This window comes from Cimex lectularius, unplaced genomic scaffold (assembly GCF_000648675.2).
Source record: "Cimex lectularius strain Harlan isolate CLEC.00 unplaced genomic scaffold, Clec_2.1 scaffold205, whole genome shotgun sequence".
NCBI classification, from domain to species: Eukaryota; Metazoa; Arthropoda; class Insecta; order Hemiptera; family Cimicidae; genus Cimex; species Cimex lectularius.
The window spans coordinates 834,191-851,995 of record NW_019392773.1 but is presented as its reverse complement, the minus strand read 5'-3'; the positions used below and the strand labels follow the sequence as shown (position 1 = coordinate 851,995).

Genomic DNA, 17,805 nt, shown 5'->3' with positions numbered 1-17,805 from the left:
ATTACAGTTCATTTTGTATCTTTCACTTGACTAAACCTGAACGTTCGTTGTTGGTGGTTTAGCCCGGGTATTGCGAGTCGGTTGGATGAGGAAAAAAGGCTTGGGATCGGAAAATTACCCGGTGGAACGTAGAATGGAGGGGGTGCGATATCGGAGGGTGCGTCGTTGGAGTGGATTTGGAGAGGGGCGCGGGTGGGGGGCGCCCTCCCTGCGACCGGCCCGGATCAAGGACACCGTACGCGCATGCCTCCCAACGGTCAACCTCAGTCGTCCTTCTTTGCTCTTCGACGTCGGACCGGTGCGCATCTCCCAACGAGTTGAGATTTGAACGGATTTGAGTCGGGTTCACATTTTCTCCAGATCAGTTGCCAAGTGATAAAAAAAGAGTGCAAAAATGAGTGAAAGCGTCGCTGAAGTCAAGTGAGTCGGTTTTGTTAAAGCACGCCGGGCAGAGAGCGGGACCCGTTTGGCGGTACCGGCTTTTTCAACATGGCCGAAGCGTGGGCTTTTATTTTCCGTTTTTCCAAACGGTTTTCCTCCTCTCCGCCGTTGGCTTTTCCGCGATTCGACGACCCCTTCAATAAAGCGTGTAATTCTGGAATTTTTATTTGTGCAGAGAAACCGCACAGAAAGTCGCCTCCCCCGAGAAGGAACCTAAGGAGAAGAAGGAGGAGGAGGTGAAGAAGGAGACGAACGGGGTCGAGAAGGAGACGAACGGCGACTCCAAGAAGAACGGCGTAGAAGAGGTCGAAGACGAGAAGGAAGCCGAAGAAGAAAAGCCCGTCGAGAACGGAGAGTCGAAAGGTAAGTGAAACCAGCGAGGCCCAGCGGACCACCTTGTGTAACCTCTGATCGTTTTTGTCTGTTAGAAGTGGAAAATACGGCACAGAAGAGGAAATCCGATGTGGGCGGTGGGGATAAGACCGACGACGTTCCTGATGGCGTGAGCCCTGAGAAAAAACCTAAACTGGAAGAGAAAGTGGAGAACGGCGAAGCAGAAGCGGCCGCCTAAAAACTCTCCATCTCAAAATCCATATGGAATTATTTACTTGTCTTTTAATTATCTCAGACTGTTTTTAATTTTGTACATTGTATATCGTTTTTTTTCTCTCTTTTTGTTAATTTTGCATCATTCCTGTTCTATTATTTAACAAATTTTTTTGGGGGTTGTGATTTTTCATTAAAAAAAGGCAGTTACAATCTCTCATGTACCTGTACCTTTTTGTCTCTTAATTTGTACAAATTAGTTTAAAATACTAATCAGAATTGTGATTTTTAATTTCTTGTTTAATTTTAATTTGCTCTTATAAGCAAAAGGAAACTAATCAGTAAAAGGAAAAACTTCTTTGTAGTGGCAGACAATGTGAATTGTATAGAGTAATGCAGTATTATTAACCATTGTATATCGACTGAAGTGTGAAAACAACACAATCCTCTTTTCTCCATGTTAATCCGATGATGTTCATCGTCTTCACACAGAAAAATTGTATACTATCTTAAGACAAAATGTAGTCTCTTTGAATTATTATAAGACAAAAAAAATTGTATGACGCAACAAACCTCTGGGGTCTTTTGTGCATTTATCCAACCGCCAAATAATTATGTAGAAAGAGTTGTATAAATTTAAATATCAATTTTTTAATAAAAACAAAAGAGGTGTCGTGTATGAACTTTTTTTATAGGTGAATTGTTTGCACTTGGTTGAATTTGAAGATTGGTGTATATCTAATTAACAGGTTCCATTTTTGTACAGTTTTATACTAAGTAGTAAAAGGAAAAAAAACATTTTCAATCGTTTTTGTATTTTTGACTCATAGATTTGTAATACATTTTTTCACCTTCGAAAGGGGGTGAAATTTCCACCACATGAATAAAAAACAAGGGAAAAACACTTATGGACATTTGTTTTGAAACTGGTTGATTATTTGTCGCATCGACAAAATGTTGTCCACGTGTTCTATTGTTTGTATTTGTATTCCTATGACCACAATAAATATTTAGTTTCAATTTTGTCTTTTTGTTCTATTGTCAAAACCCAAGATGAAACACCAAAGGCCTAAAAGTAAATGTGTTTTAAGGCTTATTCAGACTCAAAAATTATTTTAAGCTCTAATGTAAAAGCACATGGAGAAACTTAGCAGTAATTAAATTAACAATTGGTTGAACTAGTGAGGAATGAAGAATTTTAAACACTTTTTTTTTTGCTGACGTTCATTCTTTATTCGGGTCATCTTCAGGGCCTGGGTGAATTACAAAACATATTTTGATTGTAAAAAAAATTACACAATCAAATTACTATACATATTGTACAATTATTTTTTCCAATCAATGTGTTTTGTAACACCCTGAACCCTGAAATAAAGGTCAAAACGTCAGCAAAAAATGAAAAAGGGGTTTATCTAAAATACTTCATTCTTGGCCGCTGCTCACTACTTATTAAACAACTGGTCGCTAAATATCACAAATTAAATTAACCTTGTTTTTGTAATATCAAGGTTGCTTCTTTTGAGATTCTTGGTTGCTTTTTAATACTACCAATTGTTTTGAAAAATGTGTAGGCATACGTTTAGAAGCAGCGTTGCTCCATATTCTGCATACAAAATTCTTTATAACAATTCAGGTGTGTATTAGCAGTGATTTCAAATAATTCGAACCCACAACCTTCGTCTTGGTGTGCGATTGAATCAAAGTCATGATAGTTTAAGTGGTTAAGGTAGCGGCGTATTTAGGCAAAGGTTGTGGGTTCGAATCGCACTCACGAAATAACTTTTTCATCTTAACCAAGACCTTAGATTTAAAAAAATAATTAACTGAAATAATTAATATGATATGACTGCTAAGAATATACAGATTAGCAGTCATTTTAAAACAAGATGTGGGATTGATAAAAAGCTGAATATGGCAAAATTTCAATTTATTTAAATCTATCAATGTTTGAAAGATCAAATAAGCAACGAGCTGACCACATACCAGAATGTTTCGGCTGAGATACATGATGGCAGTGAAAATTACACAAACTAATATGCTGAAATTTTGCCATATTGAGCTTACAATTTTGTCATTTATGATGTTTTTTTTTACTTACTGAAGTTGGTGAAGTGCTGAAACAAGTTTAAAAGATGAAGCAGGAGCAAGGTCTGGCTCATCACCACCACACAAACCTCAAAAACTCAACTCAATATCAAAATATTTGGTAATAAAACTCAACTCAACTTTACAACTCCAGCAACAAAATATTACAAAATTTATATTAAAAATAAAATTTATTCCTAAGTTTCATAATTTAATATCAGTTTCTTTTACTTTTGTTTCGCAATATAAAAATGGACCTAAATAAGTTATTATATGTTATTTGTGTCCTTTTTATACTCACATAACTTGTGTGACGTTGTGCCAAAACATATCTGAAAGAACAATAGGAACACAGAGAAGAATGTTTGGAAACGACCAACATTCAAAATGACAAGTTCATTCGCTAAGTGAAAATAACAAACCAAACACGGATACCATATTTCACCATGTACAGCAAATTTTGTCAGTTGAATCCTTTTTGTATACACTGAACTTGGTGAAGAGCCAAAACAAATTTAAGGACCTACAGGTTAAAACACCCAACAAATTTCAATAGACAAATATCACATTTTAAATATCTATGCATTTTAAGATTGTAAAAACAAAATTTACTTCTAGATTTCTTAACTTGTTCTCAGTTTCTTCTTCTTTCACAATATATAAAATGGACTTGAAATTACTCTCATCACAAGAAAAAAATGCATCAGATAAGAAGAAAGGAAAATAACCTGAGAACAAATTAAGAAACTTAGCAGTAAGTTTTGTTAGTACAATCTTAAATTGTGCGTATATAAAAAAGTGAGATTTCCTCTTGAGGTATGTTATGTAATGAACCTGTAGTTTCATTGATCTTGTTTAATCTTTCAGTGTTGTTCCAGCACTTCATGCACTTCAGTATATATAAAGGACACAAATGACAAGCTCAATGTGGCAAAATTTCACCGTATTCTGTGTTTTGTTTGTCTGATTTTCAATTAGTCAGCAGTTTTTAATCTGTAATTTGGTCATTCCCAAACATTCTGGTATGCGTTCAGTTCTTCGCCTCTTTTAAACATGTTTCAGCACTTCGCAAACTAAAGTGAGTATAAAAAGGACCAAATAAGCTGAATATGGCAAAATTTTACTATATTCCTTGTTTAGTTTGTGTGATTTTCACTTGTCATGTCAATTTTATATATTATGAAAAGCTAAAGAAGAAGGAACAGAACAAATTAATAAACTTAACAGTTCATTTTGATTTTACAATCTGACCATCAGAAAGGTAAAAAATGGCTTTGTTACAACAACACGACATCCAAGACAGAAAACAAACACTTTGAGCCCTGAAGATGATCTCAATAAAGATCGAAACGGCATGACGATGATGATCGCACCTCATGATCTCCAAATATCATCCATATAATTATAAATTAAAAATATTGAAGAAAGTATTTATTTGGATTTTGGATTTATATAGGCTCAAATCTGCACATGTACCTATGTACATACAAACTTGTGCCGGGTTGAGCCAATTTGTTTTTCATAGTCCACTGGCAATTCCAGCTTTTGCTGTTTACAGTAAATTGCTGGCAGATTCAAGAATCACCTACCCTGGGTGTTGGGAGTCTGAGGTTAGACATCAGTCTTCTCCGTCCAGCCACCGAGATTGTGCTCCTTTGGGGGGGGGGGGTGCTGTCAATAGCTAGGTCAATTCTGCACCTAAATGAATTTCCAAACCCATTCATACTCATAATCATTCTTAAATACATTCACTCCTATTTTCATACATTCATGCGTTCTATGAATGCGATGGAGTACTTGATATACCTCCATCACCCTTTACAACCAGCCTTGTCACATAACACATCTACGCTAATAAATACTTTATTGGAGTCGTTAGTTCAGAAACCCTAATAAAACTAATAAATATTATTCGCTCTCAACACAGTCTTTACACATATTATGCAATTAACCTAATTGAGGGTCGATAAGGTACTCGATGTTCCGCCATATACCCTCTCATATCACACATTCGCGCTAATAAATACATTCACTCAAACACAAACTAGGCATACACAACTATTATTACTGTATACAATGAAACAACCCCGTAGATATTTATGTTTTATAAGATAATAAGAAAATGTATTAGATTTATGCTATTATACAAACTGTATTTTGAATTTTGACCTTTTTTTTATATTATTAATTTATAGGTGCATTTCTCCCATAATAAACGCTTTATTATTTGGGGTCAGTTCGTTCCAAAGCTGGTCAAATCAAAGTACAGGTTTTGAGTTTTTGTTAGCTGGAGTTTGTAAAATTGACTTAAAAATTTACCAAATTCTGTTCCTAAGTCCTAAGAGATACTGGTACTGTTTAAATATTTCCCTGTTCCAAAGAGTATCGAACTTTCAAGGCACCTTTCGTTCATCTTTTGTTAAATAGATGGTGAAATTTATATTTAAAAAATTGCAAAAATTAATTTTCGTCGTGTTTATAGGGGAAAGTGTAAAAATAAAGCTTATTTGTGTTTATTTTTTAAGATAGTAAATAAATAATAGTATAATCATGTCTTCATTGGTGAATTTGCGTGTTGGATTCCCCTTATCCGCTCTGGTGAAATAGAAACGCCTATTGGACGTTGAAAAGTCGCCCTTCGTCATGGAGGTGCACCGTCAAAAAGGTAAAAACTAAAAAGGCCTCCTCGACAATTGCAGTTCCCTTTCGCCAATCCCTTTCGCCATTCCCTTTCGCCGTCTCCATATTGCCGATAACAACCGAGTAACCTTCGAAAGTTATTTTTCTGTCGGATCTCCTGGGAAAAACTTGTTGTTTTTCACTAGCCGACTTCCATCTCTCGTCTCGTCGTCGTCTCCGAATGATGGGCATGAAACGCTACAACTCAGGGAGGAAGCAAGTCCTGAGCCTCGACGGCTCGCCCAAAGAAAACAGGCCGACCTGGAAGTGTAAGAACAATTATTTTCAATTGGATTCCACGACAAATTGCGACGTCCTTCGAATTTATTGCAAATTCGACATTTCCTTTCTCGCAGCCCTTAGGGGTTTTTATTATTTCGAGTAACTATTATCAAGAAAGTCAAAAAACCTTCAGGTTTATAAAGAAAAGCCCTTTAACAAAAACGTAAATCCTTTTAGCCTACAAATACATATCCATGTGGTTCAGAATGTATTAAAAAAAAGTAAAATGTCAGTGTATCGATTTAGCAACTGACTGGAGAAAAAAGTCTTGTCAAGTAAATCAACAGATTGTGGCATATTTTGTTGAGGTCTGAAAGTTCTTTCTTTAGTCAGTCCTCTCTGGTTATCCTGAGGTGACTATTGCTTGGTGATTACTCACTGGTGAAGATGGTAAAATGGTAAAAATTATTTAATATACCTTCGGAGGATTTGACTCGTAGAAGAAAGGTCTCCTCACCTGATTAAGAATAGGCCATGTGTGGTTAACACAAGGACACTTACGTTTGCGCCTAAGCCCACATATGTGTGCCCACACATGTAGAGAAAGATTGCTCGATGTATCCCACCTAATTGAAGGGTGCAGTTCCTTGGTTCCATACAGAGAACGCGCAGGAATGCCACCTGATTTGAGAATTGTGCTTGAGCATGGCAGCAGGTGTTTGGGTCCCCTGTTTAGATTCTTGGAGGAAACAGGGTTGTTCTGTTGTCTATAGTGATTATAGTACCTAGTTGGTGTTGAGAATGAATTTACTTATTAGCGAGAATGTGGGATGTCAGATGGTCTATTGTAGAATATTGAGTACTCATCGACCCTCAATTAAGTTAATTACATAACATGTGTAAAGGTTGTGATGAGAGTGAATGTATTTATTAGCATGAATATGTGATTTGAGTGTCAATGGTGGAATATTGAGTACCCCAATGACCCTCAATTAGGTTAATTGTATAATATGTGTAAAGGTTGTGTTGAGAGTGAATGTATTTATTAGCACAAATGTGTGATTTGAGAGTGTCGATGGTGGAATATCGAATACCCATCGATCATCAATTAGGTTAGTTGAATAATATATGTAAAGGGTGATGGAGGTATATCAAGCACTCCATCACCTTCATAGAACGAATGGTATGTAAATGAGAGTGAATGTATTTAAGAATGTACATGAGTATGAATGAGATTGGAACTGCATGCGCTTGTGCTGAATTGACCTAGCTATTGACCCCCCCCACACACACACAGATGGCTAAGATTGAGGTATGACTCAGACTGCAAACACCTGGGGGTTGATGATTCTTGCTGGCAGTTTATTGTAAATAACAAAAGCTGGAATTGCCAGTGCTCGAAGCAAATGGGCTCAACTCAGCACATACATGTGTGCATTTAAGCCTATATAAATCCAAATCATTTGATATACTAAACCATATTATTAATGTAGTAACATTTACTCTTGGGATCAGGATGATAAATACGTAGTTTGTCATGAAGAATCAATTAACGATCCATAACATAAAGATGATGGGTCTTCATGTAGTTTGGTAACTTCTTTTGCATGTTGTAAACACTTTTGCATGTCTTTTTGGACAGTTTTGATCTTTAAGATTTGTTTGGCAGTGTGCAATCCACATCCTATGCCTTAAGACAACCAGTCCAGGATGATTAGGAACAACCAAACTAGCCTTAATAATGTGGGATTTCTTATTAAAGTCTTTCAGGGAAAAAATAACATTAATAAGAGTGATAAACACATTTGGATTTTTTCAACATTTCAGACCAAATGCTATTTTTAATGTAGTAATATTTTCTCTTAAAGATCTGATGATATGCATGTAGTTTTGTCATGATGAATCAATTATCAATGCACAGCATAAAGATGATGATAGATTATCATGTAGTTTGGTAATTTCTGATACTATCATCTGTATCTTCAAACAGTATTGATCTTTCAGATTTTTCAGGATGGTCAGAAATGACCAAACTACACTTAATAGAAGATTTTGGCCTCAAAGTTTGTACAATGTACTGATCATGGCAAAAGGTAACACTCGTATAACAGACTAACGCGGGTAACACATCCAACGCGATATGACCTGATGCCTTGTCTCATTTTGGTAGGGTGTGCACATCCATTCGAAATCAAGCACCCGCCACAGACAGTCACACAGCATGTATCGCAAATGCAACGCTTCTTTTGCTCTTAGTGCATTATAGGCAATAAATTGTTAGTTAACTTCATTCTATAAATAAATGGTATTCCAATGTTTTGATAAATTTTTTGTCAAACCATCATAATTTTTATTAAAACTTATGCATTTTTGATCCCGTTTAATTTGGTTTACATTAAAATAAGCATGTTGTAATTAATATGATGAAAAAATACATAAAGTTTGAAATAAACAACAAAAAGTGTCTGATTCTTTTGCCTTCGACTGTTCTTGATGCTACTCGACGAAAATCTGGACAGTGGGAACTTGGTTCCGAGCGTAAGTATGTGCACGGGGGTAATACAATCATATGGGAATTTGGACATCGAATTGGCTTTGGGTCACGTTGGTAGCATTGAGTCGGGTAAGTGCTTAAAGCACCAAGGATAGAAAGACAAAGTTGTTGGTAAAAGACCAACCTTTTTTTTAATAGTGTTTTTATTATCCAACAGATGTCATTAAGAAATTTCACATTATAAAGTGCAGGTTTTAGCTACTCTGAAGGAGCTAAGTCATAACTAAACACTGAATATTGCAAAATACTTATACGCATCTGGCAGACCAACCCAGCTTTTAAATATTGTGTTTTGGTCTTTTGCCATATTCACAGGGGGTTAGTTTATTGCATAGACTTTTTTAATTTCCTAAGAGACATTCAGGACAAAAAAAAACTGCATTCTTAATTCTTTGGCTCTTTGTGCAAGTTTGTTTTCATAAAAGTGTAAATCTTGCAAATTTCTTTGGAAGTGAAATACTGAGCTACAATCATGTCTGTCTCTTAGTCAATATATGCAGATTGTAACACTAAAACAATATTTTTTTGAAATTATGAGAAAGTTTTGTTATAGAATTTTAATTAATTTTTTTGCTCCTGTTTTTTAGCAAGTAGTTGAGGCTTATTTTGGCTTGTTTCTCCTTACAACATTTTCGACTAAATTGTTTGCTCTTGACCTTTTTCAGATTACCCCAACCATGATTAATAGAAATACCAAACTACTTGATTTCTTATTCTTTCTTATTCTAGAAGTCTGTGCCCTTTGGTATAATAAACATTCGATAAGGCAATTTCTAATAATTTTTATCCGTCTATCTTCAAAATTTTGGCCTGGCTTTTTGAATTGTTGCCATCATTGCTGGTGTGTTGAAAGATTGTTGTTCTTCATTTTTGTCTGCATTGGATCATCTTGTATATAGATCAGGCTCAGAATAAAGCATTCATAATGTTGAGTTTTACAATATTATTTTTTATAAAATTCATTCTAAAAATATTGAAACGAGGCAGTTTTTTTTATCATTATCAATTAAAATGGTGCAAAATATCAATTTTTAAATCCTTTTGCAGCTAAATATGAACACATTAGTGCTGTGCATGTTACAAACGGTGTATCAGAAGGGAGTCCCAAAGAGGGCGAAATGGAAGTGGAAGAAGAAGAGGAAGACGAAGGTGTCGATTCAGTTGCCAAAACAACTGCCCTGGTTGGACTGTCCGGCTACCTCAGCACTGATAGTTCCAGTAGTGACTCTGATCTAGAAGGAGAAGTCGAAGCATTTATAAAAGTATTTATCACAATTTTAAGTAAATTTTTATACGTTTATTAATTTTTGTTTCATTGAAGGAAGTAGACAGTATTTACGTTATTGAAAAGCCCAAAACAATCGTAAAACCACAGGTCAATCCTCCTGTAGTTGAAAAAGTACATCAGTCGGCACAAGATACTTACACACAAGGGAGTCAGCACGACCCCACTGCTCCTACTGCTCCTACAAATTGTAAGTTAAACGTTATCTTTTTAATAATGACTAAACTAATTTACTGCATACAGCTTGGCAGGAATGCTACGACAGTTCGACAGGTTACACATATTACTGGAACATGGAAACAAATGAAGTTACATGGGATATGCCGCATGAGTATCAAGCGTACCGTGAAGCTTTGAAACAGTGGCAGCAGTATCAAGCCAATGGAGGTTTGTTTTTTAAATTTTTGAAAGTTTTTTCTTTTGCAAATAATTTATTCCTTTAAAAATGTTTCTAGTCGTTGCTATGATCCAACAAGCAAGAGCTCAGCATCTACAGCAGCAGCAACAACAACAAATACAAAGTATGCAACAACAAAGTAAACCACCTTCTAGCGAGGAAAGAGTTTTCAAACACTTCAAGAAAAAAAAGAAAAAAGTTGATTCTGATGATGAGTATGTTTAAATTTTGTAAAATGTTTTTGATTTTTATTTATTAAATAATGTTTTATTTGTAGAAAAATAGAATTGATCACATCTTATGGTCCGAATTCAGGAGATGATTCATCTGATCAAGAAGCAAAAGAACCTATAATGATTCCTATTAAAAAGAAAAAGGACAGTAAACTTGAGAAAGTCGAAGATAAGAAAAATTTGGAAACAAATCACTATAAAGGATCACACTATCATCACAGGAGAAAATTAGGGAAAGAAGATCATTCGCAACACTCCTCCGGCAGCCTTGTGCCCTATCATCACGATGATTCTGAAACGGATGACTCTCCACAGTTAACAAAGGAAGAAGAGGTCAAATTAAAGCTAGCATCTAAGATCAAAGAGATAAGGGAACAGATCCAGCAGAACTCAGATTCTAATAGTAAGACAAGCAATGAGTTTGACGACGAGTCGACATTGCTCGACCGGTTAAGAAGTCAGACTCAAGTGCTTCAAGAGCTCGGTGGGGAAATTCCTGAAAGCGTAAAGAATATAATAACTGAGGAGAAACCTTCTCTTGTACCATCTTATACGCCTGATTCTGATCAGGACGAAGACAAGAAATCTACAAGTAGAATCAACAACTCTTTGAAATCAAAGCTGACAGCAAGGGCAAAACAGCTGATTGCAACTACTTTAGGGCAGTTTGATACAGCCGAGTTTTCCGAGGATTCCAAAGAAGATGGAGGTATTATATCACGTTTATATCCCAAATATATTCTCTAACAGGTTTAATTTTCCTAGGTAATTCTTCTTCCGGGTTGAATTCTTTCGTTGGTGACTCAGCAGGAGACAGTTCATCGGGAATGGGTCTGAAAAGAAAACTCAAAATTGAGATTCCCCAGCAGAGTCGTAAAGTGGAAGAACAAGTTCCTTCTGAACCCACAGCTAAAAAAGATATAGAAAATGAAAGTCAAAAAGATAACGACAACCCAAAAAGGGCCAAATTGGAAAAAATCCAGTTTGTTAAAGCAGAAACATTAAACCAACCGCAGAAAGACACAGGTATTCATTTCATACTCTTGGTACACAATTTTGAGATAACTGCTTTTTTTCTTTTTATCAGACATCCACAATAAACAGACTTTTTTGTATATGTTTTGTATATGGCTCAGTTTGAACTGGTAGCCAAGTAACTTACACATGTGTATAATGTCGGGGGGGGGGAGACTATTTTTACAAGAAAAAACAAAAAGAAACAGAACAATTTAAAAGGTCATTGTGGGTAGATCCTATATTGTTGATATGGGAAGAATATGGTGCATTTCAATTTCATTCTCTTTTTGAGCAGTTGGAAGAAGATGAAATAAAAATTTTACACTCACTTCGCATGCAGAAAAAATTAGACTTTTATTGACAATAATACATTATAATTTAAAACGTGATATAAAATGATAATATAAAGAAACAGGGACAACAAGCAATTTACAGAAAACGAGCGATATGTCTGGTAATGTCTACACACATCAGTACACTGGCGAGGTTGACTGCACTTTCTTATGCCAGATCGGTGTCTGTTGCACTGAGGGCAGTTGGACTCACACCTGGCAGTAAATAGTTGCTGGATGGATATCCGGTGCACACTTTCATTATAGCCTGTGCAACACTGTAAGTCCGGTAAAAAATATGGTCTTTTGCCCAATGAAAAAACTGTCATCTACAAGCTCTAGCAGTACGATTATAAATCCCAGTTGCTCTCAGTAACATTGTAAAATGGTAATACTATAAATTAAATTATTTTAACCAGGCTTGGCGATGAAATGTTGAACTCTTATAAATGCAAGACTCGCCAAAGATCAGCCTCGGGATTTATTCATTATTGTTGCCCTGTACATTTTGGCCTGTTCCATTAGTTCCTCATCAGGTCTGACAATATATCATAAATTAACAATGTTATGTGCTTAAGACCAGCCGCTTGGTCAGCTTTTGCTGCAAGCTGAGAGAGCAGCCACTCAAATCCTGGAGAGCTTACTCTCAGCTTAGCAGCAGTCTGGGCCACCCTAGCAGGAACAATCCTGAAAAACTTGACTGAACTAGGACGTGACACCCTGAGCATTCACTTCGGCTTTGAGAGGGCTGGTTTCACACTGGGGATAGTACTTCAGCTGAAAAATAGACCAATTCTTCCCTGTGTCCTTCCAGTGTGATACTACCCTGGTCTTGTACACTGCCACACCTCTACCGAGCTGCATTTTTTTGCCTGGTTTTTACAGACAGGTCTAGAATGAGAGAGGGTTGTACAAGGTGGAGTTGTATGCAATTTGGCAGTGCAGCTTCGGCTATTTGTGATTCTTGGTAGACTCTTTTGTTGTGTTCTTATGAGAGAGAGATGAGTTTTGGAGTACCTCGGAAAAATGTAGTAGTCAGACACGTTTGGCTGGAGGGTTACGTGTCAAAAACCATGTCTTCTTGCCCTCCAGAACTGTATGTGTAGTAAACAATACAATAAAAGAATGGTGCCAACATCAATGGGCTGGATCATGTGAGAAGTTCTTATATGTCAATGATCGTCTGAAACATAAGGAAGGAATTGTGCTCCGCCCTTTGATGATAGGCCTTACCTGATTAACCCAGGGATACGTTTTTGGGGCCAACTCCACACATCCCGCTTGTAGAGAAAGGTCACTCAGTGTGTCACACTTAATCGAGGAGCCCTTACAGGGAGCAAGTAGGCATGGCACCCAGCTTAAAGACACCCTTGGGCAAGAAAGTTGGTTGTTGGGTCCCTTGTTTCGATTTTTAAGAAAACGAGGTATTTAGGAGTTAAAATCATACTCATGGTTACACTCTTTATTGACTGGGTGTTTGGGTGACCCTGACAAGGGCCAGTATTGTTATTTTGTGACAAACCGATGGTTGAGGCCATGACTGGAAGAAGTGAGTCAGTTGACTCAGCAATGGTTGAAGGGACTGTGGTACAACATGTAGCCGAGTGCAGCAGTTGGTCAGTAGCCAGTCGGCTGTGTTGAGAAGGCAAGGTTAAGGCTAATGTTGGAAGTACCCTTGCTTTGAAGCTGATTTTGGCTGGTGCATTAGTGATGGTTGAGACCTCGTTGGGGAGATGAGTTTCTAGTGAATAGTGAGAGCTCATCGAGTAGACAAGTCTGATGGTGTTGGCGAGAGCTTGGTAAATAGACGAGTCTGAAGTCATTGGGGCAGTACCTCTGCTTTATACAGAATTGCTCCACTCTAACTGGCTGCAGAGTGGAGAACGAATGTTGGTGATACCTAGTGGGTGCTGTGGTAACTGCAGGTGTCACCACAACACTTGTTATCTTGAATGCATAAACCAACCACCAACCCTTGTTATTACAAAAAATTGTAATAAATTATTTTATGTTACAGATGAGAATAATTCAAACACTTCTGTACAACCTGACCCAGTCAAACCAACAGACATTGTCAATGAGTCTGAGGTGATTGACGTAAAAGATGTATCTAGTCTGCTGCTCGATAAAATGAAATTTTTATCGGCAAGCAAAGAACCTGTTTCTGCGGTTCAGCTCTGGACGATTCAATTAGAGGTAAATATAAAACTTATTTCCAGTAATAATATCATAATAATATAAATGTTTTTTTAGACGCTTGTCTCCGCCTGGGAAAGCAATGACCTTAAAGAGACGTACATTACGGATTGGCTTACGAAAACCATGAGGGAGCTGGAGAGGCTTGAATCAAGCGTTGCTCCAGAGGGCTGGCTGTGCAAATGGCAGAGGTATGACTCCAAACCAAATTTAACTCTTCTCAACTCCTCTCCCCTTTCCCTTCGAATTAACGTTCCATATTACAGCTCTTTGAATATTATATATAAAAATTAGTATATAAACTTCAAGAACGAGGTAGAAGTGAGAAGACATCTGGAGGTAAGACTTTTTTTTAATGTATTACTTTTTCCTTCACTTTAATTTGTATTGAAAGCTGCATTAAGAATATTTTTGCAATTGATTAAATTACACTTGAAGTAGAAGGTATTTGTTCTATCGATCATATTTTTAATATAGAACAAAAGCACATTACAGATAAAAATTTTGTATATAATTCTTTTTTCATTTTGATATTACTAATATGTTTGTTCTTTGTGATGTATTTTAACACTATTTTTGCAGTACAGCTATAAAAAATAAATAATACATAATTTAAAAAATATAGGAACAGTATTGTTAATTCAGTTATAAAATAGTATATAATTTTAAAACAAACAACGCTGTACTGTGAAAATGAATTCTCGCTAAGATAATAGATTTAATTTTTATTGTAAAAGACATTAAAAATTGTAAAATAATTTTAAAATTTCAAATTAACTTTGCAGCTATTTTAAATTTCTTTTAAAAAAAGTTATATTCTGTTATTTACTTCAATGATTTATGCTTTGATCTTGTTGCCAGGAATAGTCTTCAGAGAGAGTGATGCTATAATTGATGTCCATACATAAAAAAAGAGTAATATGGACTGAGAGGAGGCTAATCTTGCACAGACTTTAAAAGTTAATTTTATTCTTTGATTTGAATGGTCCATGACCATTTCCTGTGGTTGTGCTTGTTTAAACCAAGCATTTAATAATGGAGTATTTACAAATTTGCCCATAAAAAGAGTTGTCATTAACCGTTTATGACAATGAAGATGACACACACTGGATCAACAACCAATTCTCCGCTAATGGATATTAAAGAACAATTGACTTTTATAGCGATAATATTACGTATTTATTTTAAACTTTATTTTTGGTTTTCCTGCATTTTGGTTTCTTATTATAAGGTGAAAGTGTGTAATTTAGTAAGAACGTAGGTATAGATTTATTATTCATTTTGTTTATTTTTTCATTCGTATGAATCGTTTTTATGTTAATTTATATTCAATTGTTGACAGTGATGCAATCCGCGTTCAGTATGTTTGAACTAATTTTTTTTTTTAACCGGTGTTCCTGGATTTTTCTTTAATTTTTTTTTTTAAATTTGTATTTGTAAATATTATTCCTTCACTCTTTTCCCTTTGGTCATGATTTTTTATCTACATGTAACAATTTTAGCATAATAGATTCCAACTGTAATGGATATTGTAAATAAATAGGTAAGAACAAATTTAATAAAAGTTATTGAGATTTATTTTCCCAAAAACACATTTTGTAATTTTGATTTTGTATTCGACAATTAAGCGAGCATTGTGTGCGAAATGTGAGAAGGTTTTAAATCAAAGAAGCGCACATTTTTATAGAAACAAGTTTTCATTTTCATAAACCAGGATGTTACATTATCATCTTTTTTTCATTTTTTTTTTTTTTTTCATATTGAATATGGATTGTTACACAACAACATTTGATATCAAAAATAGCAAAACCAAAAGTTGATAGAAAAAAAGGGCAAAAAAAGAAAAGAAAGACCAATCCAATTAACTAACGGTCTCGGTTTTGGTGTTGCGGGTTTTTTAGGAACGAGAAGTGCTACTCGTACACCAATGAGAGGACTGGTCAGGTTACATGGGAATTTCCCCAAACGGAGGACACTGAAAAGGCAATGACGATCGGAGGAGAAGAAGACATGGAAGTTTGCAATACTCCGCCGCCACCTCCGAGTCCCACACATCCCAGTCCTCCTCCTCCTCCTAATATATCGCCACCAACCCCACCCCCGCCGCCTTCGATAACAACATTCCCTGGTTAGTACATAAGTAATTAATAATACGATGTTTTATTAATTAAATCTTTGATTTTAGACGAAACTCCAATTTTACCACCACTCCCTCCTTTACCGCCACCACCTCCTTCTGAACCTCCAACACAACCGCCTCCACCTCCTGAAGAGCCTCCACCACCACTTCCTAACCACCACTTAATGGAGCCCTTACCACCAGGAGTAGATCCACCCGAAATATTACGCCCGATGCCACCGTTGCCTCAGGAATATCCTGTTCACATCCCGGGCCAATTGGGAATGCATATCATTCCTCAGATACATTATGGAATACCTTACGCCCAAACATCATTGGTACTTAATCAAAATTAAAATGTAAAATTAACATTTAAAGGTTAAACTTTATATTTTCTCAGGCAGGAACAGCTATAAGTGCCATAGCTCACTCGAGAGGAAATGATAATCATGATTTATCATCGGAACTCGATAGTTTTTACAATGATTTGGCATCAATGGAGCCGTCAGAACAACCATCCCATCCTGCATTACCATCTTTTAAGGAACCAACACCCCCTCCTCCCCTGCCTACCACCCAAGCTCTTCCCGTTCCTGATCCTCTACCAACAGACATTGCTTCAAAGAAGAAGAAAAAGGTAATTCTCATCCATACACCTTGCATTGAATTGCATATAACTTTTTTTACAAATTTTATATTTTAGACAAAATTGGCACCTGGTTTGGCTTTGAAAAAGAAAGGCGTTTCTTCCTTGGTGGCTAAGTGGCAGCAAGTGCAAGAAGACGTGCGAAGGGACTTAAAAAATATCGATAACTGAAAAAAATATTTATAACTAAATGCCAACAATGTTTAATTCATTGTGTGTAAATATATGATCTTTTCTTTGTATCAATACAAAAAATGTGTACAATTGACCTAATTTTATCGATTTTTAATTTATGAATGTAAGAATAAAGTTTTTACTTTATATTTTTATTCCTTTACTGTTTCCTAACTAAATACAGATCAAAGATCATTTAACTAAAAGTATAAATCACCGAGGTTATAAACAATTTAAGTAGTAGATAAACAAAGTTGATAAAATAACAAAACAACAACAAACAATAAATTATATTTATGTATTTTATATAATAGAAGAATTATATTGTATATAATACAATTATATTATTTCAAAACAATTTATAGAATTATTGCCTTTAATTATGTTTAAACGTATTAAAAGAAATCAATATTTGGACAAATACTATTTCCTTCTCTCATTATATTTATTGATGAAATATGGAATTTATTTTACAACAGAGTACACTAAATGATAGATTTGAATGCCTGATGGCATGTATTGGGTCATTGAAAGTGATACATGAAATTGTGGGTTAGCACAATTTAGTCGCCAATAAATGTAAAGAAATAGAGCACAAAACGCCTTCTGTCAGATAGAGCTGGAAGATATATACAGAGAAAAACTGATCTGAGGTTGAAAGAAGAGGAAATAAAAAATGAAGGATTCTGATAAATCTATTTTGAATTTTATCTAAAAATTCAGACCGAGAAGAAAAGTGTGGATTACACAGTAGAAAATTTAAGGAGAGGACGAATGCGAGTTCTGTACAATGTCAATTATGAAAGTTACAAGTGTTTTATAACAAAATCTAGAATTTAAATTTTTTTTTATTAACTGATATGCTTCTTAAATTCCAAT

The 17,805-nt window shown here is 35.6% G+C and overlaps 2 protein-coding genes across 3 annotated transcripts; both read left to right on the top strand.

The window, feature by feature from the left end:
* Positions 1–245: 245 nt before the first annotated feature.
* Positions 246–2,007, top strand: LOC106673126 (parathymosin-like). Its single transcript, XM_014405124.2, has 3 exons — positions 246–420; positions 617–804; positions 870–2,007. The coding sequence occupies exons 1-3, from the start codon at positions 395–397 to the stop codon at positions 1,010–1,012; spliced, it is 357 nt and encodes a 118-aa protein (XP_014260610.1). The 5' UTR covers positions 246–394; the 3' UTR covers positions 1,013–2,007.
* A 3,452-nt stretch (positions 2,008–5,459) lies between these two features.
* On the top strand, positions 5,460–17,075 carry LOC106673108 (formin-binding protein 4-like). 2 transcript variants are annotated; one of them, XM_014405086.1, is made up of 13 exons: positions 5,460–5,737; positions 9,575–9,789; positions 9,849–10,002; positions 10,056–10,199; positions 10,268–10,424; positions 10,487–11,151; positions 11,208–11,468; positions 13,809–13,987; positions 14,045–14,178; positions 15,889–16,115; positions 16,173–16,444; positions 16,507–16,743; positions 16,810–17,075. In XM_014405086.1, the coding sequence occupies exons 1-13, from the start codon at positions 5,716–5,718 to the stop codon at positions 16,921–16,923; spliced, it is 2,781 nt and encodes a 926-aa protein (XP_014260572.1). In that variant the 5' UTR covers positions 5,460–5,715; the 3' UTR covers positions 16,924–17,075. The 2 variants fall into 2 exon arrangements, with proteins under 2 accessions (XP_014260572.1, XP_014260571.1); XM_014405085.1 differs by having other exon boundaries at positions 5,652–6,020.
* Positions 17,076–17,805: the final 730 nt, after the last annotated feature.

Coding starts and splice junctions, on each gene's coding strand:
- LOC106673126 (XM_014405124.2), top strand. CDS start 395: ATGAGTGAAAGCGTCGCTGAAGTCAA. Junction 421..616: donor GAAAGCGTCGCTGAAGTCAA/GTGAGTCGGTTT, acceptor TTATTTGTGCAG/AGAAACCGCACAGAAAGTCG. Junction 805..869: donor CGAGAACGGAGAGTCGAAAG/GTAAGTGAAACC, acceptor TTTGTCTGTTAG/AAGTGGAAAATACGGCACAG.
- LOC106673108 (XM_014405085.1), top strand. CDS start 5,933: ATGATGGGCATGAAACGCTACAACTCAGGGAGGAAGCAAGTCCTGAGC. Junction 10,425..10,486: donor AAAGTTGATTCTGATGATGA/GTATGTTTAAAT, acceptor TTTTATTTGTAG/AAAAATAGAATTGATCACAT. Junction 11,152..11,207: donor GGATTCCAAAGAAGATGGAG/GTATTATATCAC, acceptor TAATTTTCCTAG/GTAATTCTTCTTCCGGGTTG.